At 37.8% G+C, this 27,641-nt stretch overlaps 1 protein-coding gene across 1 annotated transcript in view; it reads left to right on the plus strand.

Moving 5' to 3' along the window:
- Positions 1-27,386, plus strand: part of MYOM2 (myomesin 2) — a gene marked incomplete at both ends in the record, with an annotated part of 74,046 nt that extends 46,660 nt beyond the window's left edge. The window contains 14 exons of the mRNA XM_080342966.1: positions 419-463; positions 924-1,060; positions 5,593-5,737; positions 5,844-5,903; positions 8,759-8,826; positions 12,600-12,713; positions 14,051-14,138; positions 17,002-17,040; positions 17,744-17,849; positions 21,670-21,833; positions 22,157-22,193; positions 22,309-22,331; positions 23,188-23,243; positions 27,051-27,386. Of these exons, the coding sequence (XP_080199092.1) occupies positions 419-463; positions 924-1,060; positions 5,593-5,737; positions 5,844-5,903; positions 8,759-8,826; positions 12,600-12,713; positions 14,051-14,138; positions 17,002-17,040; positions 17,744-17,849; positions 21,670-21,833; positions 22,157-22,193; positions 22,309-22,331; positions 23,188-23,243; positions 27,051-27,386 (1,418 nt within the window). The remainder of the gene's footprint in view (positions 1-418; positions 464-923; positions 1,061-5,592; positions 5,738-5,843; positions 5,904-8,758; positions 8,827-12,599; positions 12,714-14,050; positions 14,139-17,001; positions 17,041-17,743; positions 17,850-21,669; positions 21,834-22,156; positions 22,194-22,308; positions 22,332-23,187; positions 23,244-27,050) is intronic.
- Positions 27,387-27,641: the final 255 nt, after the last annotated feature.

Below are 27,641 nucleotides of genomic sequence, written 5' to 3' on the forward strand. Positions count from 1 at the left end.
GACTTACCTGCACTCAATTTTGTTTCCTGCCACAGTAAAACAAGCATTTCAGGTAGTGTTAGAAAGAAAGTCAGCAGATAAAGGAACCTCATTCACTGCTTAGAAGCTATTTTCTCTCATCTTTCATTTAAATCCCATAGACATTTAAAAATATTTCTTTCCCTTGTTTAGATTGATTCACATAAGACAGTGTGCATGAAAATGCATGAAGTAGGAACACTTGTCAAATCCATGTCTCAGATCTCAAAGTTTATGAAATCTAATTTTTCAGTCATCATTTTCTGAAGAGAATTGGGTATTTCACATATAAGACTTAAGGGGATTATCTGCTGATTCTGATATGTACCTTGATTGACACTTGTTTTGTCACCATATTTTTCGGAATAGATTAAAACATGAGTATTTTTCTTAATTTCAGAGTTGGAACGTTTGATGGCACTAAGCTATGAAATAAAGAATCCAAGTAAGTTGAAGACCTGAATATATTTGATACTTCTAGAAGAAATATAATTACATACTAATGACTGGAGTTCCAAAAATGTTCTTCCTGAGACAAAAGCAGTTTCATTTTTCATGGAACAATGTGCTTCCTTATCATTCAATTCATTTAGAAGAATATTAGTTTGCATTGAATAAAATCATCCTTGCCCAAAGTCTTCTGAAGTTTAACTTTGACAACAGACTACAGGTTGCTACTAGCCAATTCCTTAAACAATGTGCAAACTATAAGCTATAAATTCTTTTCTCTCTTTGAGAAATTAATTTAAAACTCAGCCAAAGACTGCATTAAACTTTGTTGCCCTGCATAAAATTTATGCTATGTTCAGCATTCCATAAATAATAGGGAGATGTGTTACAATAGTGCTTTTTCTCACAAGGATTCATGCATTATTGACTTTTGATTGCTTTTTTTTTCCCTGCAGCAATACCTCTGAAATCAGAATTAGCTTATGAAGTTCTTGAGAAAGGAGAAGTCCGTTTCTGGATTCAGGCTGAAAGCTTATCACCAAATTCTACCTTCAGATTTGTTATTAATGATAAAGAAGTTGAAAACAGTGACGTAAGTACATATTGAGTACTATATATATACATGTGATTTTGTTTAATAAAACTTTATGCATTAACAAGTATTCCATTTTTATAGTTGCTTAAAATCATACTACTCAGGTCTGATAGGAATGCCATTTTTTTATCTTAAACATTATTTTTTTTTTTCTTTATGGAATTCCTGTTGCAGAGTGATTCTATTAATACGGAAAAAAAGAGAGCAATGTTTAATCCTCAGAAGTTCATATTCACTTTGGGTAGCTGGCTGACCAACAGCCAAAGAGGAGGAGAATAGACACAGATCAATTTTAAACACATCTGACTTAAAGTAGTTTACAAGTATTTTGGGAAATTGGCTCAAGACAAAAAAGTGCTTCAAGTACAGTTTTGGACTCCAAACCAGCCTGATGTGTTTTTCCCAGAGACCCTCTGAGGCTTCTGTTGCTAGTTTTACATATAATGTGGGAGACACTTGACAATGCAACAACGATCATAGATATAAATCTTTTAGATGATGTCAATTTCCTTTTTTTTTTTTTTTTTTCATTTTGGCCTAGACACTAAATGGGTATTGAGTAGCTACATGGGGATGTAAGGGCAGGCCATCATCTTCCTACATTTTTATAGCTCTAGGAAGACCTTTCATAGAAAGGGACAGAAAAAAGTGGTCACATTAGGCTGAGAAGAAAGCAAGGTCATACCTTGGCAGGGTGGGAGTATGGTTCACCTACTGGGCATAAAGTACAGCACTGTAAATATGCTTTCCTGTGAGGAATCCACTTCCAGTGCAGCTGTTTGAAAGGTTCAGTTTATTCCTGAGGATGCAAAGCCTGGTTTTGGCGAGAGAAGCTTGTCAACATTTTTATGCCATAGAAGCAAAGAGCATTTACTTTAATTACGTATTGACAAGTGGAAGAAGACATGTTTCTGAGTAAAATACTTGTGTTTTTCTTACTCTAAGCAGTAATAAACTATAGCACTGAAAACCTGAATATTAGTGACTAGGATGTATTGAAATGACAATATTCTGTCTTGGCAATGTTAGTGGAACAGAACAAGCTATTTTTAGTTTACATATGTTTTGGAAGTGTTGACATTAGAGAGAGTCTTGAAGTGGAACTGCATTATTTCACCTCTTTAATTAGTAACCCACAGGTGACATTTACATTTGGAGACTGATGATATTTTTGTGGAAAGTCACATAAAAGCCCAGTATTTATGGTGCCCATAAAATCATTGAACTTCATCTTGCTGCATAATGGCAATAGTTAGAAGCCTAATTACACTCTAAAACCTGCCTGGAGACTGGGCCACAGTCACTGAACATGTTCAATAGACCGTTATGCTGGTGAATTGTAGTCTGATTCTTGACATTGGCTGAAGTGATAAATTTTCCCTTCTAGGTCCTAACAGGGAATGGGTTCAGTAAAATTTCAAAATAATCTGAGAGTGGAATGAACTAGGCCCCATTTAATCAGCTGTCATTTAAATATTTTAATATTTTTTTTTCCTGCACCCAAAGCAAGAAATAAAAAGAATTATATAAGTGTGATAAAAGATCAGATTAAAACATACATCTTGCTCTTCATTTTCTGCTTTTGGCAAATTTCAATTTAACATTCTCCCTGAGAACTCATGAAATGAATACAAGTGTTGTCCCTGACCTCTGTGGGCAAGAGACTGTAAGTGAGAATTTGAATTTGCACTTTTTGATAGTTTGAAGTTTATAACTTCTCTTTTTAACCTACCTGGCTGGTCTCCTCAGCTTTTACAGTGAAACTCTTACAAGTAATTCTTCTACTTAACTTCCTGACTAATTAGGCATTGTCTTATTCTTTGACATTATATCTTTCTTTGAACTATATATGGGAAAGTGCATATCTGAATTATATGAGCATTTTCCCTTGTTATTTTATATAAATGTTATACCTCAGTCCCTTCCCACTAAGTTATTTATTTAACAAATTGTTATCTTAATCAATCTGTTGAGTAATGTTTTGTTATTTCAATTATCTTTTATATTTCCTCATTCTTCAGTTGCCCCATTAAGATTTAAACTAGTATTCTTTGTACATCTGAAAGTACCACTAGTGAAAGCTAAACATCTTGACTATGTCTACACTATTCTTCCAGGCTTCTTGTCCACACAACAGTGAATCTGTTCTTGAGGTTGGTCAGGAGGTGTCCCTCAAAGCTGAAGTAGATATGTCAGTGGGGTCATTTGTAATAATTTTGGATCAGTACTTAGAGGTCCGTCCTTCCTTCCTTCCTTCCTTCCTTCCTTCCTTCCTTCCTTCCTTCCTTCCTTCTTTCCTTCATTCCTTCCTTCCTTCCTTCCCTCCTTCCTTCCCTCCTTCCTTCCCTCCCTCCTTCCTTCCCTCCTTCCTTCCCTCCTTCCCTCCTTCCTTCCCTCCTTCCTTCCTTCCCTCCCTCCCTCCCTTCCTCCCTGCCTCCCTTCCTTCCTCTCTTTCCCTTCCTCCCTCCCTCCCTCCCTCCCTCCCTTCCTCCCTTCCCTCCCTTCCTTCCCTTCCTTCCCTCCCTTTCCTCCCTTTCCTCCTTCCCTTTCTTCCCTCCCCCCATCACTTCCTCCCTCTCCTTTCCTACATTTTATCTAAATGTGGCTTTACGTATATTCTTCTAGTTTTGGCAATCAATAAGAATGTTAACCAAACCATTCTGTTTATACAACATCATATCTCCTTTTAACAGTAACAGGTGTATAATAATTTACTGCATAGAACTCCTTCTAGGTGGTGACATTTTCACCTTGAATACTAAATTAATTTTTGGGTTTGTAACTACAAGAAAGACGTTAAAGTGCTAGAGTGTGTCCAAAGAAAGGAAATGAATCTCACGAAGGGTCTGGAGCACATGTCTTATGAGGAGCAGTTGAGGGAACTGAGGCTGTATAGTCTGGAGAAAACGGAGGCTGTAGCATGGAGGGTGTTGGTCTCTTCTCCCAAGTAGCAAGTGATAAGACAAGAGGAAATGGTCTCAAGTTGCACCACGGGAGGTTTAGATTGGATATCAGGAAAAATTTCTTCACAGAAAGGGTTGTCAGGCATTGGAATAGGATGCCCAGGGAAGTGATGGAGTCACCATCCCTGGAAGTATTTTAAAGACCTGTAGATGAGGACCCTAGGGACATGGTCTGGAGGTGGACTTGGCAGTGCTAGGTTAATGGTTGGATTCAATGTTCTTAAAGGTCTTTTCCAACCAAAACTGTTCCATGATTCTGCAATTTGCTTTCCTGTACCATCATGAATGGAACAGTTAGTGCAGGGGTGTCAAACTAATTTTGACCAATGGCCACTGTTTTATACAGTCCTAAAATTACATTTGGGCCTTTGAAGGCAACCACAAGGCTGATGTGGGCCCCAGTGAAAATGAGTTTGACACCCCTGAGTTAGTGTATAATATACTTGACCACACTGGTTACCTAGAAGTGTTCATCAAGTAACTTTGGATTATTTACACTTTGCTTTAGAACTTTGTTAGTTGAGATTCAAACAATATCACTGTTAGTGGGACACACAGTCCTTACAGTTGTTACTCACTGAACGAAAGATGATATTACTTAGTAAAAGGTGGTTGTATCTAAAATAGTACCTCAAAATTCAAAACACATATTTTGCAAATATTGTCCAATATTTGCTTGCAATCTTCTGTTTCCTTGACAATGCCTGGCAATAATTTATCTTTCTGGAATATTTAACACAAAGCAAACAGAGAAAGGACACAAACAGACAAAGGACAAAAACAGTGAAAAGCATATTTAACTTTGAATTCAAGTCAATATTTGGTGTTTTGGGTATTCTGCAAGCACTTTAGTAGATAACTAGATGTTTTGACAGGATTGCAATTCCCGTTTGATGGACTTGGTTGTTCTTTTTAGTTCTCAGAAGCTTTGTTGGTTTTGCATAAGTTACTGTTCTCATGGTCTTGCACTTTGGTGTTCTTTGAAAAGAATATCTGGAGTTAGATAAGGAAATCATTGTAACCTTCCTAAAGAAACTTCTTTAGTGAGAAAATAGGATCCAGTATTGAGCTGCCACATGAATCTCAGAGATATTTAGTAGTGATGACTTTTTTTTTTTTTTTTTTTGTGATGCATTATTTTGTGATGGATTTACTTGGAGATCCACAGTTGTGTTTAGAAACTTAATACCTCCAGCTATTTCTGGACCTTGGTAGGAGTATTGCTTCAGCCTAGCAAGACCTCTGGTTGAACTGGAAGCTGCTGTGCAGCTAAAGGCTGGCTATGTAGGTTCATCTTCAAACATGCATAGTGCCATAAACTATCATTTTTAAATCCAAACCAGCTGTGTTATGACTCAAGGATTACATATGCAGCTGCACACAGAGGTTTCTATCATCACTGGGATCTTGCACAAGAGTAAATATAAGCAGAGCCCTGTTTCCATATTTTACAATTAAAAGGGTGTGAAAAAGATTGATTGTGGAGATATAAAACATGATTAATTTGATAGAAATCATAAGTAATTTACACTATACCAAAATAAAATTATTACTTATTTATTTCAGAGACATAAAATACATTGTGACCATTCAAATGGCATTATAGAAATGGTGATGGACCGATTTACAATTGACAATGAAGGCACCTACACAGTACAGATTCAAGATGGAAAGGCTAAGAACCAGTCGTCTTTAGTTCTTATTGGAGATGGTATGTTCACTGAAACACTGAAACTTTGATGAAGAAATGAACTTCAATCATTCTTTGAATAATTTTGTGACTAACTCATTTTTCATTCACCTCTTCTGAAATCTAGCATTCAAGGCAGTATTGGCTGAGTCTGAGCTCCAGCGGAAGGAATTTCTCAGGAAGCAAGGTAAGACTGGTGACTTTAGGCCCAGTTTGCAGCTAATGCTGCATCCGTGTTGAATACAAAATGCTTCTGATTTCCATTGATTTCATTAGAAGATGAGTATATTGCCCAGTTTGAGGACACACTGAATGCTTGGTGGATCTTATTTTCCAGCATTGTCATATGATCCATGCATGTTATGACAGAACTTTCATTAAATAGAGAAGTAAAGTGGGAGCTCTTATAAGAGGTTATCTTTGCTCAATATTTGTGAGAAGTGTGCCTGCTGTAGGCTCTGGTCCAACAACATATTTCAGCACCTTTGATTTTAAGTACACAAACTGTCCCTTCAATATACTTCACAGAAGAGCAGACAGCATAGTGTCAGACTAGGAAGATTAAAAACCTGATCCTGTGTTTTCTGTCCAGGCAAAACTCCAGGAAGCAAATGTATGCTTGTTGCATAGTTGCTATACAGTTACAGAGTTTGTTACATAAGTGTTACCAATACTGCTTGCAGCTGTAATTAAGAATTAATATTGGATACCTCATTCAGAATTCTAACACTGTGAAATCCATAAAAGGTTGAGTTTGTGCTCTAGTTCGTAATTTTCACTTGGTAAGCACATGGCCTTTAGGATAAAAGTAACAATAATAATTAAAAATATTGTAAGTAGCTTAGGTAAGATTCTCTATACAAGCAATGCAATTCTATTATTTTTTCTGGTTTTGGGGGAGGGATTTTTTTTAATAGATTTAGGAAAGAAATTATACCACTTACAGCATAAATTCACAACATCTTTCAGTTCTCAGTGTTTCAAGTGGAAGTCTGGGACTTTGCTACCTGCTATGTCTGTGTACTGCAACTATGGTCCCTGATCCTGCTGACACTAAAACAACTTACAAATTTACAGACATGAGTAACCAGAATAACTTTAGAAAGGCTGTGCATATTAGTAAATTTACTTAAGGATATATATATTTGCAAGATTGGATCCTCAGTGGGGAAAAGGAATATTTCCTGTTCGGCATGCAATGTTTAATACATTTTAAAACTTTATATTATTTGGAAAAATAATGTTACAGAATCAGAGAATGTTTGGGGTTGAAAGGGACCTCTAGACATCACCTAGTCCAACCCACTTGCTAAAGCACGTTCACCTAGAGCAGATCGCACAGGATCACATCCAGGTGGATTTTTAATATCTCCAGAGAAGGAGACTCCACAACCTCTCTGGGCAGCCTGTTCCAGTGCACTGGCGCCCTCAAAGTAAAGAAGTTTCTCCTCATATTCAGGTGGAACCTTCTGTGCTCCAGTCCATGCCCGTTACCACTCATCCTGTCATTGGGCACCACTGAAAAGAGTCTGGTCCCATCCTCTTGACATCTGTCCTTAAGATATTCATAAACATTGATAAGATACCCTCTCAGCCTTCTCTTCTGCAGGTTGAACAGACACAGTTTTTCTCAGCCTTTCCTCATAAGAAATTTGTTCCAGTCCCCTAATCATCTTGGTAGCCCTCCACTGGACTCCCTCCAATAATTCCTTGTCTTTCTTGAACTGAGGAGCCCAGAGTTGGGCAAAGTACACCAGATGTAGCCTCACTAGAGTGGAGTAGAGGGGGAGGATAACCTCCCTCATCCTTCTGGCCACATTCTTCCCTGGGATACTATTGGCCTTCTTGGCTACAAGGGCACATGGCTGGCTCATAGTCAACCTGTTATCCACCAGGACTCCCAGGTCCTTCTTCACATAGCTGCTTTCCAGCAGGTCTACCCCTAACTTGTACTGGTGCCTGGGGTTATTCCTCCCTAGAAGCAGGACCCTACACTTGCCTTTGCTGAACTTCAACAGGTTTTTCTCCACCCAGCTCTCCAGCCTGTCCAGGTCTTGCTGAATGGCAACACATCCTTCTGGTGTACCAGCCATTCCTCCAAGCTTTGTGTCATCAGCAAACTTGCTGAGAGTGCACTCTGTCCCTTCATCCAGGTCATTGATGAGCAGGTTGAACAAGACTGGACCTAACACTGACCCCCGTGTAACAGCACTAGCTACAGGCCTCCAACTAGACTCCATGCAGCTGATCAGAACCCTCTGAGCTCTGCCATTCAGCCAGTTCTCAATCCATCTCACTGCCCGTCGTCTAACCCACAACACCTGAGCTTATCTATGAGGATGTTCTGGGATACAGTGCCAAAATCCCTGCTTAAGTCAAGGTAGACAACAACCACTGCTCTCCCCTCATCTACCCAGGCAGCCATACCATTGTAGAAGGCTATCAGATTGGTCAAGCATGATTTCCCTCTGGCTAATCCATGTTGACTACTCCTGATAACCTTCTGTTCCTCCACATGCTCCAGAAAGAGTTTTTCCATCACCTTTCCAGGGGTAGAGGTTAGGATTGCTGGCCTGTATTTTCCTGAGTCCTCCTTGTCTGACATGAGACTTTTTTTGGTTTGAACATCAAATTAAGTGTTTGGATACATTTGTTTATTCTCCAGTTTCCTTTGCATTAAATACATTTTTTGTAAACTTGTTTGTAGCTACTGTATTTCTTTCTCATGCTTACTTGGCAATTAGGCATAAACATATTTAGTAAAATAATTTATCTCACCATTTTATTTTGGGATACTACATGACTTGTACAAACAGAGATGAGCCTTAGGTTTCTAAGCTGTACTGTAGACACCTGGGTCAACATGATAAAACCTTACTATGAGTTTTTACTTCTAGAGCATGGGTAGTTCAGGAGTTCCTTCTCATCATTTTGGCATAAGGATGTTATAATATAATTGTCATTCTTTTCCTTTTTTTTTCACTGGATCTCTGATATTCTTTTATTCTACAACATATACTTTAAGATAATTTTGTTTCTTAGGTCCTCACTTCTCAGTGTTTTTGTATTGGGAAGTTACAGACGAATGTGAAGTTTTACTTGCTTGTAAGGTGAGGAAATATACTTTAAATAATTTGTTAGAATGTGTTGATTCAAAATTGAGGCAGGAAAATGTGAGGAAAGATTTTGATATTTTTAACATTAAAAGTTTCACATGAAAGCTTTATTTTTGTTACTTAGAAATATCTAAAATCAAAATTTCTGACTTAGTTCAGCACTAGCCTTTGTTAAAATAAAGAAATACAGGACATTCCCAAATGTGTTAGGTGATCTAATTATTTATAATAATTTTGAGCCATAAAATCAGTTAAACAAAATATTAATTTCTTAATGGTCCTTCTTCCTTCCTCAAAAAATAGCCACAGAAAGCACGAGTTCAAACTCTTTCCTCACTATTTTCTGATCTGGAGGTTCCTCTACCAAAGCATCTACTATTTAATCAACTGTAGCCAAACATGCAACGAAGGCTTCTAGAATTAAAGTTATAAAACACAATTTTTATTGTATTTGGCTAATGACTTTTGAACCTTAACTAGTGCTAATGTGCATGGAATTCAGAGTAACTTCTGCTATTAACATCTTTATATGCCATCTAAAGTGATACATTTTCATTTTTGTTGCTCTTCTAGATTGACTAATTAGAGGTCTGAATAACTAAGTTCATTGAATTCAACAGGCATGAAACTCTTCTTCATTGCCTTTTCCTGTAATATGGACTCTTTTCTATTAATTTTCTTCACTTCTTTTCAATAAGTTTTCCACTTTTAATTAGACTAACTTGAATCATTCATTATGAGCAATTTACATGCACATTTTTGGGATTTTTTTCTTTCTTTATTTTTGTTCTGCTCACTAATTAGGAAACCTTTAACCTCAACTTATCCCCAGCAGAACTGACCTGGGTGGTGAAGCCGCCGTTCTGTGTGCCCCCATTTTAGGGCTCAGCACTCATTAGCTAACATGGTACCTTTGCTGGTACTGAGCTGCATAGCTGGAATATTTTATAATCTCAGCATGCATTTGCCTTAGGCTGGAACCCTGCTTGTCCTTTCATTCACATGCGGAATTAAATGCTGCTGAACCAGTTATACTAGTGTTAATTCTCTACAAATTAATCTGAAATTATCCTTCTTTTCATTGGCTGCTGAGCCTGTTTATACTACTGAAACTGTCAAAGGCTGGGTGTCTGATTATGTGCTTTTCACCAGTGTACTTTTTGTTCATAAGGTCGGGACATTTTATGTGAACGCAATCATGGATGTGGGCTGTTTGAACATTTGTCATTTTAACTGTGCCATTGACCTTATAATGTTTGTTACTGTTAGTGTGTGACTGATCATTAGGTTCACATGGTACTGTTGTTTATGCCTGTTTAACTGATATTTGTACATAGTAAGAGTCTGAACAATAAAGCTTGGTGTTTTCCTATGAACTTTAGATGCCTGACATTCAGGTTAGAAGTGTGGCTGCCTTGGGCTATTTTTGTGGTAATAAAAACATCCAAGGAACAATCTCTGCCTCCCCAGACCATATCATAGCACTTGGTCCAGATCTCTTTTAGGCTCTGTTCAGTGCAAAAATAGTTGTCATAGCTGTTTTTACCTCTTGAAAGAGCCTGTGATAATGTGAAAAAGGTATCTGTCAGACAGTACTTTTTGCCATGACTTTCTCAAAGGCCATGGCATGAAATAGGGGAGTTAGGAAATGAGGTCAACTGGATGGTTGCGTAAGGCAGAAGACTGACTGTATGATCCAGGTCCATAACGGTAATAATGAACAAATATGGATTGTGTTATAAGAGAGTATATAAAAATAATACCTTACCTCATGTGCCACTTATTTTCTATGTGATTAGACCTGATTGACTTTTGATTGACTTAGTATTTAAATGTAAATAGCTGGTATTGATGACCTTGTTCTTGGTATGGTAGTCCCTGCATGTGAGAGTAACATTTTTGTCCATCTGAATGATAATTTGATGCTGTTTACTTTTTATTGTGTTTATTTTTCTTCATATACCAGCATCTACTATCATTTTTCTCACACTAAATTTCAGAAAGTTCAGAAGCTACCTGCTTTTGCATATCTTTGACCCTTATTTGTACTGTGTCTGTTAAAAACAAGAATTTTGGTGTGTGGCTAAACAGCGAAAAAGGTAACTTTTCATAGTAAATGTCAACATGAAATAACTTCAGCACTGAGAGTTGCATATATCTGAAACTCAGTCTATTTATTTTCAGATTGAGTGCATGGATGAAAAAATTGTTGAAAAGCATTAAAGATTTGTTCCTTCAGGCTTTGTTCAAATAAAATTACTACTCATGTCATATGACTGCAGGAATAGCCACTTTGTAGTTGCTAGTAAATGTAAAATGCTGCTCACTTTTCTCAAGCAAGGCATTGCTTTGGGCCAGGCTGTGATCTCGAATACTCTGTCAGAGATCCATAGCAACCACTCTGGTTATTAAGCAGCAATATATGTGATTAATTTGGGCAGGTTTTATAGAGATGTCCAGGAATAAGTATAGGAGGCGCTTCTATTTGTCTAGTCACATCTATAGAGAGCTTTCATAGAGCTCTTTATCTACGGAATGACTTCTATAATGTGAAAGGGTAAGAAATTGGTGCATGTTTTTTCCTCCAAGCAAACCACTTGAAAACTATTGCAGATCTGTATTAATTTCTGGGTTGCCTTCTATCCATTTGTTCAGTTCTTTTTTAGGGAAGCTGTTTAAAGCAACTGCCTGGGGACTGAGAAATTTCCTACCAGCTCTATTGTTCCACTAAAGCCATGCTGACTGGAAATTCAGGCTACATGTAGAAATACCATTGCATTTTTGTGAATTTTAGAAGGGTCTGAGGATAGTGAAGTCAAATAAACCATAGTGTTTCTAAAAGGGGAAAAATATTATATTTTTATATATATATATATGTAAGGTTTCTAAAAAGAGCTATGCTCTTAGCTCTTTTGAATTCATGGTTTGAGGTCATTCATCCAGTGATATTTTAAGTGTCTCCAATACACAATTTATATTTCAAAATTATAGCAGTACTTGAGGCATAGCTGTAGTCTATTTATGTATTACTTAGATAAGTTGCTGCTACTACAGCAAAATTCTGGCTTTCAAGCAACTTCTTTGCATTTGCACTACATTGTTCAGCCCCTTTGTGTTGGAAAAGACTGCAATTTGTAGGATTCCTCAAGTCTTTGTACTTCCCATAGGACACAATGTAGTAGAAAAAAAAAGGGTTTCTGGTTCGGCTCACAATTTTGAAGTCTCAAATGCTTTCAGAATACTAATTTCAGTTACTCTCTGCAGTTTAGCCCTGAGAGATATTACTTAGGTAGCTGGGATAAATCTGTGAATTGGCTGAATTCTCTCTAAGATATGGCCTAAATTCTCTGTTACAGCTCTCTGGAGACACATGGCAAACACAAAAAGATAAAGGAGAGTTCAGCAGCTCTAATTTCAAAAATATTTCTCACAGATATCTCTAGACAAAATATAGACAAAATACAACCGCATAGCAAGGGTATAAAAAACCTTTAAGGGAAGAGGTTGACGGGACTGCCTTTAAGGATTTGTCAGGGTTTGAAACTGTAAGATGTATACTTCTGACCAGTTCTGTGCTGCAGATAAATACCGTTGGACTAAGATTTTCTTAGTAGGACTTGGTATAAGTTATATTTTTACCTAGCTTTATTTGACATGTGTTACACAAAAATTGGTTTCTTATGTCGAAAGTACTTGTGTGACTAACCTACAGTGTGATACCTTTCTTCAGGACTTAGCCAGGCTTACGCTCATTTTCTGTTGTACAGGTCGCAAACACAAAGAAGGAGACTGTTTTCAAGTGGTATAAAGATGGTTCTGGGATTGACGTTGATGAGGTGCCTGATCTGCAGAAGGGGGAATGTCACCTCAGTATTCCCAAGGTACAGTATCACCTACTGATTAGCAATGACAGCTTCTGCTTGACACACTACAGGTTTGCCAGGCAGAGCACTAAACCACCTACCATGATGTCTGTGAACCGTTTTAAGAAAAGGCATATTTGCTACCCTTCAATTAGCTGCTGAGTAACGAATGCTTGTAAAATATTATCTATTTTTCCTATTAGCTCAGAGAGTTCATGCATAAGTTACTTTAGTGTCCTTAGGTGAACTCTATCTCATTCTTTCTTATTGCTCCTTAATTTTTCAATTTGTTCAAGTACCTCATTTCTGACAGTGTCTCAGTTTTATTGCCTGAAATGAATAGGGTTGAGGTATGTGGCTTCTTAAGATTTATCTTTGTGTAGACAGGATAACCTGACTCGTGTCTGAAGCCTTAGCTTGCATAGTTGTTATCTTCATCAAGTGCAAAACCCACCCTGAATCAAGTTTTTCTTCTTTCAGCATAAATGTGCATTCCATTTAATGGACTTCTTTATTTTATTTATTTGCTTTGTATTCTTCTAATTTATATCCTACATTTCACTTGCAAGAAGATACTGGATTTCCAGTGGCTTCATTATTCACATGTGGAATTTTTTGGAGGAGGGTGGTTTCTACTTGTCTTCAATTTCTCTTGTTACTCGTCATTCAATTATATGATGCTTTTACTGTTATTTACTTGCTTGTGGACTTGATCTAAGATTCCATAAAATAACCTTGAATCTCTATGTAATTATTTGTGTATTTTCCTTCAGGTTTTAAAAAAAAATAATTAAAATAAAACCACCCAAACCAAAAACCCCTACTGCCTTTAATGCAGCACCACTGTGTTAGATTTTAGAATGTAATCTCTCCAAAAATAATGAATTCATTATTTACTTAGCATAGATATGATTTGAGTACAGTTCTTTTATACAACTGCTTAAATAGAAGCCACTGAGCTCGTATTTGGACAGGTAAAGGACAGAGATCTGTTGTTATGTTTTATACAGAAAAAAATACATTTCTAAAGCTTGTTAGGGTCGAAGCTACCCTCTGTTACATTTTATTATGCTACTTGGATTTTCTACTGACCAAGATCAATCCTGTTGTTCTTTTCGGAACAAGAGGAAAAACGTGGTTTCTCAAAGCAATTGAACTGAAATCAGAATATATTTTAGCCTTAAGGACTAACTATAAAAAAGCATGCACAAGCCATTTTATCTCATCTCTGGTAAGTTTATTTAACTAGAGTGCAGTACAGTGTATGTTGTTTGATTTAGGAAATCATTCAGGGGTTGAGCAAATGTTGTAGTATTATCAAGTTTGTCAGTAAACATCTTGTGCTTTCCTTGTAGCTGTCGCGCAAAGATGAGGGAGTTTATAAGGCGACACTATCAGATGATAGAGGTCATGATGTATCTACGCTTGAACTATCAGGAAAAGGTAACATTCAGTTTACTATATTGAAATAACCATCTCCACATGTCCTCAATAGGTGTCGAAGCTCTATCTTCTCAAATGGCAAGTTAGCAGACATTTTTTGGTGTCCTTTTCTCTCCTTATGTTTTAGAGGCCTAAACTGCAGATCACCAGTTTAGGGAGGGTGACACTGGGCATTGTCATGATTAACCTCTAGCACCCTGACAGGCAAGAAATAAATTAAGTTTCTGATCAGACAGACACCCCTATTATGTGAGATGTTTTGTAGAAAGTTCTCTCTCTCAAATTTGTTAAGCTTTAATGTCTACTAAAAACCCTAAAGCACTAAAATGTTCAAAGTGCTGCATATGTTGAGGTGGGACTCTCAGTGTGGACTGAGAGTTATTTTGATCATAAAATCGTAAAGCTGTTTCGTGAGTTAGCCCCAGTAGGCAGTTCAGTCCCACACCGCTGCTTGCTCACTCCCCCTCAGTGAGACTGGGGAAAGAACTGGAAGGGGAAAAGTGAGAAAACTCATGGGTTACAATAAAGACAGTTTAATAGGTAAAGCAAAAATTGTGCATGCAGGCAAAGAAAAAATAAAGAATTCATTCACTGCTTCCCATCAGCAGACAGATGTTCAGCCATCTCCAGGAAAGCAGAACTCCATCATGTGTAAAGGTGACTTGGGAAGACAAATGCCATAACTCCAAATGTTCCTTCCTTCTTCCCCCAGCTTTTGTTGCATCATATGGTGTGGAGCAGTCTGAGGAACAGAAATAAAAGACCTTCACACTGTGCAAGCACTGATCAGCAATAGCTAAAACATTGCTGTGTTATCAATACTTTTTCAGTCACAAATTCAAACCATAGCAGCATACAAGCTGCTGTGAAGAAAATTATCTCTATCCTAGTCAAAACCAGTACAATCTCCACACCTTATTCTATACCTTTTTCATTATGCTTGGATCCCACACTACCCAGTAGATACTGATTAGCCACCTCCTCCCTTCCTGTCCTTTGATATGTACACAGATATAATTCTCTTAGTCTATGGATTTTCAAATAAGGAGTATCCTGGCCCCTGGAATGAACAAAAGGTATTGCAGTTCTCAGTCTTAAAGTCAGGGGTCCTTCCAGAGGCTATACTTCAGGTATGGCAAGACTGTGCTGTGCTGGAAAGGTACACAGTGAAATGCATATTTTGACAATACAGTGTCTAATTCTGTTGATCCAGGAGGCCTTGAAAATGTCAACCAGCAAAACCACAATAATTGCAATGTTAAGCCAAACAGTGGGTCTCCTGAACGGTGGATTTAGCCTTGGAACATAACTAGAGAAATTTAGCGTAAGCGAGGCCCTGAAAGACTGTGTATTGTATGGGGCAGGCTAGTTCAAACCAAATGTTCATTGGCATTGAAATTAAGATAAATGCAAATAAGGGTAAAAGAATCTAGTCTAAAATGGACTGATGATAAGCATTTAAATAACTTTTCATATGTTATTGGATATCACAGTGAGCTACTGTAATTTTATGTATATTTAAATTTGTTCAGTAAAAAATGTTTTTTTACTTCTGAGTCTATAGCAAAGACTGATCTATTGCCAGCATAATGAATTTTATGCAGCTTTGGTAGACAGAGCTGCCCTGGGATTTTATGCTTAGGTTCCACCAAACCTAAAGGTTTAAAGTCTAAACCAAAGTCGACATGGATTCATCCCACCTGCATACAGTCATTTGACTCAGATAATGAATATGTTCTGCAGGGCCTTAATAGAGGGAGAAAGACATATTAAAAGATTAATACAATTCACCAAAGATCTTAACATTTTTTTTTTTCAGCAGGTTGAGGAATTACCTGAAGTAAGAGGCAGAGGTGAATATTAGATTGTGTTCTTAAGCTGAGGTCTACATCAGAAGGCTGTATCATCACCTGATAGTGTCTCAGGCATTTTTCCTCTGTGTAAACTCTGCTTACTATTCTTTCAAAAAACCTTCTCATTTAGACACTATAGGCAATATAACCCCATTTCCCTAGTTGTCTGTAATGTAATCTAATGTATATATAGTATGTAATTAATGCCTTCTTGTCAAGATGCTAGTGGAAGCATACTGGAGTCTGCAGAGTGTTATGGAGTAGAATAATGATTTATTTTAGCAAGTTTCAAAAATGTGCAGATACAGATCAATACAGACCACATACAGAAGCAGTATTTTCTGAACTTCATGCATTTCACTGCCTTCCCTATTCATAAAATTCTCCAACCTTGAATATGCATTCTTCAGTCTAGAATGTGCATTCTTCAGGTTACGGTGCTTCTTTCTTTCTCTCTTTGCATCGTACACAGTGACACTGAATAGGATTCTTCTGCTACAAAAGGGTTCCCCACTCTTCCGCCTCTGTCTCCAGGGTTCTCCCCTTCTGCAAGACAATCAGCTCTGTGGTATTTCAAAAGCTTGATATGATACCTCATTTCTTTCACTTGCTGTTGAAGGGGTTTATGTTTGTCAAATGCCAACGTATAGGTAGCAGGAGAACTGTTTTCACCTAGAATGTGATAATTTCTCTTTCCCCCGCACTCTCCTCTGAATCTGAACTATCTAGTTTTAATGACCTTTCATTGTTTCTGGCTTGAGGGATAGAAAGACAAGGATTTGACAGGAGATAGCTGACTCCACACACAGTGGAGATATTCAGTGGCACAGCACAGAATTCGTATGCCATACACAGTCTCTAATTTTTCCCATACACCTGTTGCAATTTTAATGGTTTTCTTTGCCTAAGGATGTGAAGATTTCCCATATCACTTTAGTTAAACTGAACAGAATAAAGCTATATTCTGATTGAATTTTGATGGTACATTTTTTTTTTCTTTTTCTCTTCAGTGTATGATGATATAATTCTGGCATTGAGTGGAGTCAGTGGTAAGTAAATGCTGTCTTGGATTTTCATGTAGTTTTTTTTTTTTTTTTTTTGTGTGTGTGTGTGTGTGTGTGCTAAAGTCATCTGTGCCTAAGGCAGACAATTTTTATTGTAAGTGGGAAATTTCTGAAAGTCATGATGGTCTTATCATTACAGACATGTTATTAAGTTTCTGAATAGGCAGTTGACCTTGCTAATTGACACTATTAAAAGGGAAAAAGAGTATTATTCCACCTGGCTTGTTTGGTTTAGATACTGTGACAATGTTGTAGCAATCATTTTATTCCTGTTTCCCATTAGTAAGTGAGCCTTAATAACAAAGAGACCAAGACTCTGATCCTGCTCCCAATAAGATGTTGGGAGTCATTCCACTGAAAGAACAAGGCATGTACAAGAATAAAATTTTCTTTCAATTAGAATTGTGACACTACTGTTTCATGGCATGACAAGCTTATTACTTCACAATGGATCTTGCTGGTCATAATGCTTGTATATGACAATAAAACCATGAACTTATGCTGAACTTTCATCTGACATAAATCAGCAGATCTCCTTTGAGAGGCATGAACTATTTTCTCTTTGAGGTAGTTGAGAATCATGCCCAGATCTTGAATTTTTTTCATCCTGACAGTACAAGTAGTCCATTTGATTGTTTTCTGTTCATTCCACTATCTCTTTGATCTGCATATATTCTATTTTACATAGGTAAGTCAGCCTCTCCACTGAAGATCCTTTGCACTGAGGAAGGAATAAGGCTCCAATGTTTCTTGAAGTACTACAATGAAGAAATGAAAGTCAGCTGGTCTCACAGGTAGATGAGAATATTTGTTCAAGGTGGCCTATACATTATCTGAGAAAAAAAAAAACAAACAACTATCTTAATGATTTACTATTTACTATTTTGTGGCATTCATTTAGTAACTGGACCACATTAATGAATTTCTCTTTCCAGCACTTCATATTCTCTTTTCACATAGGTAACACACACACAGTAAAATAAATTTTAACAGAATTTTCCAACACCTATCAGGAGGGCTCTAACAGCCAGGAAAAAAGAATCTACAGTATTTCAATCTCTTATTCAACACAGGACTGCTTGTCTTCCACTACATTATCTGCATGGTTCAAAGACAGAAAAATATCTGAGCATAGTTCTCTCTTCAGGGCTGTCCTGGTCTTTAAATGAAGTTCTCCTCCAGTACTAGGTCAGTACCAAGGATCTGCTCTCACAGTTTAATAAAAGCCTGTGTTAAGAACTTTTTTTTTTTTTCCAAACTGATAACATATTAAGTACCCCAAAATATTTTAATTCTGTTCCTCTTCTTTTAAAAAATATTTGATGGGGCACAGTATACTTTGAGAATAGTCCTTAGAGATGAGAACGTGACCAGAGATGAGCTTTACAGTTCCCAATAGTTTTCCACCATCATGTTACATTAGTCTTTGACTTTAGAGGCACTTGTTATTCATCTGTGTACTTCCAGTTAAATGTGTGTTCAAATGCATTTCTATGTCAGTCACTCATTTTTCGGAAACCACAAGTAGGGTTTGGAAGGATTTTAAAACTCTTCAAGCGATTTCAACTTTCTCATTCCTTAATAGCCCACAAAGGTGACACACAGTGAGCTGGTCTGTCTTGGACAGGAAGAGGCTGGTTTACCAGCATGTTGTCCTAGTTTTGCAATGCTGCCCAGCCTTTGATCTCTATGAAGACAGGAACACAAGAAAAGTGCCAGTGATCATCAGGCCCAGGGAGCTCAAGCAGACTTCTGCAATGGTGTGCAGCTGTACTCATAACTCAAGCTTTGTATTCAGCAAGTTCTGTTCCTTCTTTCAGTAAATGTGATATTAATATGATAGAAAGGAAAATAAAAATATTTGTTGCCTGTGCCTGAGTTTTAAAGGTAACTTAGACCATTCCACCCTCCAGTTCACATAATTATAAACCAGAGAATGCTACATAGCTAATATGGAAATACCAGTGTGTATATTTATATTTATATTTATATTTATATTTATATTTATATTTATATTTATATTTATATTTATATTTATATTTATATTTATATTTACATACAAGCAGCTGCCCTGCTCCTAGTATTTCAGATTTTATAAACAAACAAACCAACCAGCCTCCCCCAGCCTCACCAAAACTCCCAGCTCTATTAAATGGAGTTTTAGCAATATTATTCCTGGAAAAAATGAAAGGCTAGAAAATCCAGGTTTTTTTTTTTTTTCTACTGATGTCTGCACATCATGAAACATGCCATGCTAATTTCTAGCTAGCTTTGAATTATCCACTGTACTGCACAGCAGGAACATAATACAAGTCCTAAAGTCAGCATGCATCATCCACTCATGGCACAGTGGGGAATATTACGTGTAGTATTTTCTAATATATAGTAGTTTCTATCCAGGTACCTAACTTGGTATGCTGAACTCAATGTAGTCCTTTTACAGAAAGGGAAACAGTAAAAATTCCTTTTCCCCATCAAAGTAACTCTCCAGCTATGAAGCGAAATCAGCCTTGTCTGGGCAAATAAATTAACTGATCAAAGATAAGTGAAAGCCGACTTCATTTTTGAAGAATTCCAGCTAAAGATTCTTGGGTAGGAAGGACGGCAAGAAAGATTTCTTTCACTAATGAGTGAAAGTCAGAACTTGTCTGCAAACCATTGAAAGTGGTCTGGTTTGCATGCTTTCCCTAAAGAGCTTTTTCTATTTCTACTCTTCAGGACAGATTATGGACCAGAAGAACCACCGATCTGAATCAGTAGGGTATTTCTTATATTTTTAGCTTAGGAAGAGATGATAGACCAATAGAACAGAACCATAATGGAATCATAGAATAGTTTGGGTTGGAAGAGACCTTTAAAGGTCATCCAGTTTAACCCCTCTGCCATGCACAAGGGCATCTTCAACTAGATCAGGTTGCTCAGAGCCCCATTCAGCCTGGCCTTGAATGTTTCCAGGGATGGGCATCTACCACCTCTCTGGGAATCCTGTCCCAGTATTTTACCATGCTCATTGTAAAAATTTTTCTCCTCGTGTCTAGCCTGAATCTCCCCTCCTATAGTTTAAAATCATTACCCATTGTATCGTAACACACCCTGCTAAAAAATCTGTCCCCATCTTTCTTGTAGGCTCCTTTTAAGTACTGAAAGGTTGCCATGAGGTCTACTCAGAGCCTTCTCTTCTCCGGGCTGAACAACCCCAACTCTCTCAGCTTGTCCTCATAGGATAAGTGTTCCAGCCCTTTGATCATCTTAGCGGTCCTTCTCTGCACCCTCTCCAACAGGTCCATGTCTTTCCTGTACTGAGGGCTCCAGAGCTGGATGCAGTACTCCAGGCTGGTTCTCACAAGAGTGGAGTAGAGGGGCAGAATCACCTCCCTTGGCCTCCTGGCCATGCTCCTTTTGATGCAGCCCAAGATACGATTGGCCTCCTGGGCTGCAAGTGCACATTGCCAGGTCATGGCCAGTTTTTCATCCACCAGTACCCCCAAGTCCTTCTCAGCAGGGCTGCTCTTAATCACTTCATCCCCCAGGGATACCAGGGGTTGCCACAACCCAGGTGCAAGACCTTGTACTTGGCCTTGCTGAACCTCATGAGGTTCACATGGGCCCATTTCTTCAGCTTGTCCAGGTCCTTCTGGATGGCATCCCATCCCCCAGGCATTTCAACTGCACCATTCAGCTTGATGTCATCCACAAACTTGCTGAAGGTGCATTCGATCCCACTGTCTATGTCATCGATGAAGATAATCAACAGTCCCAGTACGGATCCTTGAGGGACACCGCTCATTACTGGTGTCCATCCAGACATTGTGCCATTGGCCGCTACTGTCTGGGTGTGAGCATCCATCTGGATCCTCATCCACCAAAAAGTACACCCATCAAATCCATACCTCTCCAATTTAGAGAAAAGGATGTTGTGGGGGACCATGCCTAAGGCTTTACAGAAGTCCAGACAGATGACATCCCTAGCCCTTCCTTTGTCCACTGATGTAGTTAATGGTACTGTTTTTTTAAAGACTTGTTGATTAATTTTATGTAGTTAGAAAATTTTCTTCATATCTTGTTCTAAAAACAAAGGTGTATTTTGTCTTGATGCAAGATTAATAAATTCAATGCAAATCTTTTATTGTTTTATTAACAAATTGTTGAAGTTAATGAAGTTAAAGATTTTATTCCTGATCAGAAAAGGTTATTTGCCTCTACTTTAGCATTCTGGTGCATTCCGTGGTAGTGTGTATGAAGTGTACAGTATGAAATGTACAGAACTCTGAAGTCATGGAACATTTTCACATACAGACACGTATGTGCATATAGATATAAATACAAATGATTGTGTATGTGGAGAGAAAGAGAATGAGAGGAAGGTGAACAAATTAATCTTTGGAATGAAAGCTCAAGCTAATGGTTCCAAAGCAAGAACCACTAGCAAGCAAAGAATCTCCTGGGAAATTGCTCCTATTAGTTTTAATTCTTCTGTAGTTTAGGAGTGTGTTGTCCTTTGTAACTTTTTATAGATTACCTCCTATTTAGAATATGGAAGAAAAGAATGTTCAAACTCATTTATATTCTTTTTTTTTTTTTTTTTTTTTTTTTTTTTTTTTTTTTTTTTTCCAGGGAATCTAAGATTTCTTCTGGTGAAAAGATGAAGATTGGAGGTGGAGAAGATATTGCCTGGCTGCAGATAAGTGAACCCACTGAGAAGGATAAGGGGAACTACACTTTTGAAATCTTTGGTGACAAGGAATCCTACAAACGCACACTTGATCTGTCTGGGCAAGGTATATTTTATACTTATATGGCAACTTTTCATAGATTAAGCAGAATTAATAGGCAATTATCAGAGGAATGACAGTAAAAACATACAGCCTTTGGTCCGAAGCAGTTGCAGTTCAGTGCATAACTGTTGTGATCTTTTTAGTCTTATATCTGTTTTCACCACCAGTGGCAATGGGTTTCAGGGGGCTGGTTTCCCATTTTGGTACTGTCTAACCCTGTATGGGTTTTAAAAGAGTTCTAACATGGGTTTCTCTAAATGTTTATACTGATCCCCAAGTGCAAATTATGCTTATGGAAAACAACTCTCTCAACCATTTCATTACAGCTTTTGATGACGCATATGCAGAATTCCAGCGACTCAAGTAAGCACTACATTTTTTGCATTTTAATGATGTAATGAGAGTGTCTTAACAGAAAAAAAAAAAATTAATAATTTCATTAATAACATTATCTATTTCTCTTCCTCAACAATTTTAGGGCAGCTGCTTTTGCTGAGAAGAGTAAGTTTGTTTTACATTTTATCGAAAGCGTTCTACAATGGAGTCTAGTATTCTCTTTAAGACATCCATCATGATATGCTGGCATAGCTTTCAGAGTTCTGTGGCTGCAGAAATACCCTGTTAGCACATAATATTGAAACAATAAAAGTAATTTGCGGATTTATTTGGTTTTAATTCCAGTGGAAACCCACTAAAAGTTTTCAATATTTTGCAAGCCTCCACTGTATCTGCTTACGTCTACAGAGGTTTTGTGACATTATACAAGGAGGCGTTGACTCTGAAAGCTGCTGCTGATAATGAATATTGAGATCTATCTATTAAGTAAAAAATTGCCTTCTAATGCCTATTGGCCAGTGCTTGATGAGACACAGACAGTAGGGAAGCTTGTTCCTGTCAGGGACTTTAGGAATTCTGGTGCTTTGATATCAGTTCCCCTGGTAATGACTAGATGCTTCTGCCTGCAGAGAGAGTGGCAGAACAAATTTTCCTTAGATCTTAGATACCACCAAGATGCTAAAAACATTCTCCTTGCTTTGCTCTGTGCCCAAAGCACAAGCTGTCAAATGCAGCAGTAGCTTCAATGTTTTTATGCGTATCGGTTTAGAATGCTATAGCACAATCTCTGATAAGAAATCTGAGGGGACAATAAAATGCATCAAAAATAAATAACCCAAAATATCACAAAATTTGTATCATTTTACTTTTAATTAACCACGGGCTACAGGTTTTTTAAAGACAAGTCCAAACAACAGTTGTGACTAATGTGGCATCAAGTTATAAAATTATTAAGAAATTAATAAGTTTGAGGTCTAAGACTAAACTTCACATGGTCCATATATTTTTCTTTGACTCCTAGATCGTGGTAAAGTTGTCGGGGGTTTGCCTGATGTCGTTACTATAATGGATGGGAAGGTAAGGACTGTTTTTTGTCTACAGGTCTTGCTGACTGGTGAGAATTTTGCTTTGACAGCAAAAGGGAAGGGAATGCAGATGATTTTATAGAAGCTGCAAGCAGAAGGAGGATAATTCAAACCACCTAATGGTAGTTATTTAATTGAGACACATGCAAAGTCTGAGTGAGCATGGGTAACATATGCTGACTGTACAATCAGAGGAGACACAGCCCGATTCAGATCTCAGGCAAGGAAGGTCAGCCACAGGAGGCACTGGTCTTGTGCTGATTATGTAGACACTCTGAGTTAAATGCATCCTCAAATCTGGGCTGGCCTTCAGCTCTGTGTGCTGAGCAGAGCAGTTCAAGAGGAGAGTCCACTCCTACCCTGTAGAAGAAACTGAAGAGGCAGGAGGAAGCAGGCACTTTGGGGGCCAGTAAAACAGAAACAAAAATTGATTACCATTCTCCAGCATGTCAGACGTAGATAAGTGAATGCCCAGATACCTTCACAAAGTTTTTTCCTAGGTAAGCTTGACTGGTGGAGATGAAATTCCATTATGCTTACTGACTGGTGTCTCTCACTGGGATTTTTGTCATGTTGGAGTGGGATCTCATGCAACCTCAATCCAGACTCTCTGGATACTAAAACAGAAGGAGAAGACTATTAGTCTGAGCTGATATTAGTCCTTACAGGTGCAAGGAGAGTCTTCCAGAGTCCAAACACCCAAGCCTTCAGTCCAGGAAAGATTCTTTTCATCCTTCCCACATAGACAGCAAGTTCTTGTCTCTTTCTCCTGAAGCAAATCTTCTTCTATCAGGTGCACTGTCCTTCCTCATGAGGAGAAACTAGGTCTTCAGTCTGGCACTGAATGATAACAGGGTAAAAAAAAAAGAAGAAGAAATCTTCAGCATTGTGCATGGTGTAGAGGAGGTACTTGGAAATGATTATCCAGCACTTCTCGCAGAACAAGAACTAGGGAGTGCCTAATTACATGGTCATTACAGGCTTTAAAGAATCAAAAGGAAGTATTTTTTTCAAGTGGTTTGTAATTAATTTGTGCCTTAGTACCTTAGGGAAAAATAAATTTGGGTCCAAAAAAGAAAATAGGCATTACCATTAAAAGAAGTCCAGCAGGGACCATTGAATATAGTGTTCTCAGTAAAACTTGTGCTTGTAACCAGTTTAAAAGCAACCAAATTGTGGAAAGCAGGAAGGAATACTGGGAATAGGATCACACTATTTATGCTCTGTATTTTTTTACACTTTCTGAAGCAGTTGCTTTTGACCTCTAAAAGAGCTAGATGGACTTTTGTTCTGACTGACTATAGCAGATCAGCTCACGAGCCAATGTGACTCTTACCATCTGCTGTCTTAAGGGTATGTTGATCAGGCTGTTTATGTCTCTTCTGTGAAGTGCATTTTCAGAGACTACAGCTGAGGTGCCCTGTGCGGGAACTAACTTTCTTATCACTGGAGTAAGAGTTTGCACATAAGTCTCCCAACTTTGCATGTACTTGGCCATTTTCTGGATACCCAGGAGTAGTCTCTCTAGAAAGATGGATGAACACATGGCCCTTGCAGTGGATGCCGAAAGCTGCACGACTCTGGACCAGACAGAGATATTTTCCTCTTGGCCCATTCTTTCCTTTATCTCTAACGGGTGTTCACATGAGGTATCTTCTTATTGTGGTAGAGAGTGTCACCTCATAGCAAGAAAGTTAGTCTTTTAGGAGGTTAGGTATAAGCCACTATACGACCAACATCTTAAAACAATCTAACTCTAAGAAAATAGCTTGGTGAAGTCACCTCTGACTGCACGGACAGACTAGCTGCAGTTTTCCCATACAATCATGCCCTAAAAGGTACAACCTTAAATTAAAAAAATACTATGTAGTGTGTTTCCAGAAGTAAAAGGCTTCAAAGGACATCTAATTGTGTGAGGATTAAATAACTGAATGCATGAAGAGGAAAGCTCTGATTCCTGAAATCAGGCAAAACACCATGAATCACAAGGAAGAGAAATTTTAAAATCACCTCTAAATTAAATGTGCACAGGTAATGTGCAAGAGTTGTGTAAGTACAAGTGTGAGAAGTTAACTGTACAAAAAAGACAAGAGTGAACAGTTTTCCTCATTCAATGGAATGGTATAACCACACAAACACATGCACATAAGACAAAGATTTACCAGTGCTTCTTAAGAGAGTATAAATGATTTCAGGTCACATCTATAATTTAATAAAGTAGAACAGGCCCAAATGATCTAAAATGACTGTGGAATATATCTGTTCTCTGGTAAGTTTTTAGTATTAACTTATTAAGACTTGATTAATTATTATGAATTAATTATTAATTCCTCTTAAATGAGGTCACTTTGGAGGACAATAATCATGAAATGTTGCCCAAGTTATGGAAAGGACAGTAAGACTCATGCTACTAGACATTACTTTGATTTACCAACATTTTAGTTTTGTGTTTCCATCACACACTAAATATTTTATAGGAAGGCTAGTTCCTATAGGCTATTAGTTAACTGTACATCCTATAGGAAACTCACACATGAGGTTGTCACTAGGCATGTAAATCTTCAACATTCCCCTTCAGAAGCATGTACTATGCAAGATTGCTTCTGTTTGTGAACATATGGCACTTTTGATCACTTAAACCTTCCTCCTGTTTTATATTTTTCTCTGAGTTATATCACAACTATTCTGTCATCATAATTCAAGAAAAACACCACACAAAAACATGCATGGGTGCACACAGGCAGACTTTCTCTGCTCCCTTTGGGTCAGGATTTGGCAAAACCTGAAGGGAAATATGGATGGGAGGGAATATAAGGAAGCGTTCTGGTAGAAGCTATCAGCTGTGGTTTTTTCATTTTTTTGTTTGCTTGTTTGTTTGTTTGTTTGTTTTTCTCTAATACAATGGTGTATATATGATATTCTTAATGTGACTTTTAGCCATTTAGGGCAGGATTTTGGACAGAATGAGTTTCAAGAAAAGGTGGACAAAGTAGGCACTAATCAATGTGACTTCTCAAATGATTATTTAATTTATTATTTCAACACTGTACTTAAATACATAAAGTTTACATATACTTATAGTAGTCAAAATGGGGTTCAGTAGTAACTACATAAAAATTTGGAAGAATGATCATGAAAATTTTATGGGCTTCTTCAGTCTCAGTTCAGACCTTGGGAAATACATGAGCTGCCACTATGGCCCACAAGGTCATTTCAGCTGTTCTCTCTATATGCTACACATGCATGTAACACTTTTACAACATTTATGTATTATTTATTCTTCATGAAATATTTCCATTTTACTAGTCAGCAGCACCTGGAATCAATGTGCAATGATTCCTGTTATGTACTCTATTTTTAAGTGATTTTTTTCTTGTAATCATCTCAAGCAATAACCTCATGAGGCCTTGGTCAGAAAAGATTTGCTCAGTTCTCCTCCCTGCTGTGTACAGGGAAACTTCAAGGATGTTTTAAAACCTATCATTGCCTGAGCCTCATGTCAGACTAATGGATTGTCAGGAGTCTCCTGCAGGTAGGACTGCAATGACAGTCCAACTTACCATCTTCAGACATTGTTACCCTGAGGCTATTACTGCATCACAGTCACTGGTAAGATGGTGAAAAGATTAAATAATAATAATAAAAAATATTAGGATCTCTACTTTTTAGTCCACAGGAACATGGTATCTATCTTACCTTAATTAACTAGGAATAAGAAGTGCCTGAAAACAATACTGAGAACATTCTGGTTAAACAAATATGACTAATCCTCAAAATTACTTCTTTTTTCCTCCCTCAGACACTGAATCTGACCTGTACTGTATTTGGAAATCCTGACCCCGAAGTAGTTTGGTTCAAGAATGACAAGGCCTTTGAAGCTAACGAGCACTATGCATTTTCACTGGAACAAGGGAAATATGCCAGTTTAACAATCAAGGGAGTGACCTCAGAAGACTCAGGCAAATATAGCATCCACGTCAAGAACAAATATGGTGGGGAAACAGTGGATGTTACTGTAAGTGTTTATAGACATGGTGAAAAAATGCCTGAAATTAAACCTGGCCAGCTTGCTAAGCCCAGGCCAATACCACCATCAGAAGAAGTCCTCAAACCTGAGGCAACATCCAGTAAGTAAAGCTTGACACTACATTTGACAAACAAAATCATAGAATACATGAGTTAAAGTACTCCCACACCTAGCTAATTGGTAATGTCCAAAGAGAAACAGAGCTTTTGGGAGTTTGCTTTAGGGAGGTAGCTGTGCTATGGTGCTGTGCACATTTGCAACAATCTCAGTTTGAATACATGTAATAGGGTGGGACTTGAAATCGCAAAAAGCCAAATGCCTGCCAGAGGTTCCCATATGCAATGGCAACTGCACAAACTGCAG

The sequence above is a fragment of the Nesoenas mayeri genome (genome assembly GCF_963082525.1).
Source record: "Nesoenas mayeri genome assembly, chromosome: 3".
Classification (NCBI taxonomy): Eukaryota; Metazoa; Chordata; class Aves; order Columbiformes; family Columbidae; genus Nesoenas; species Nesoenas mayeri.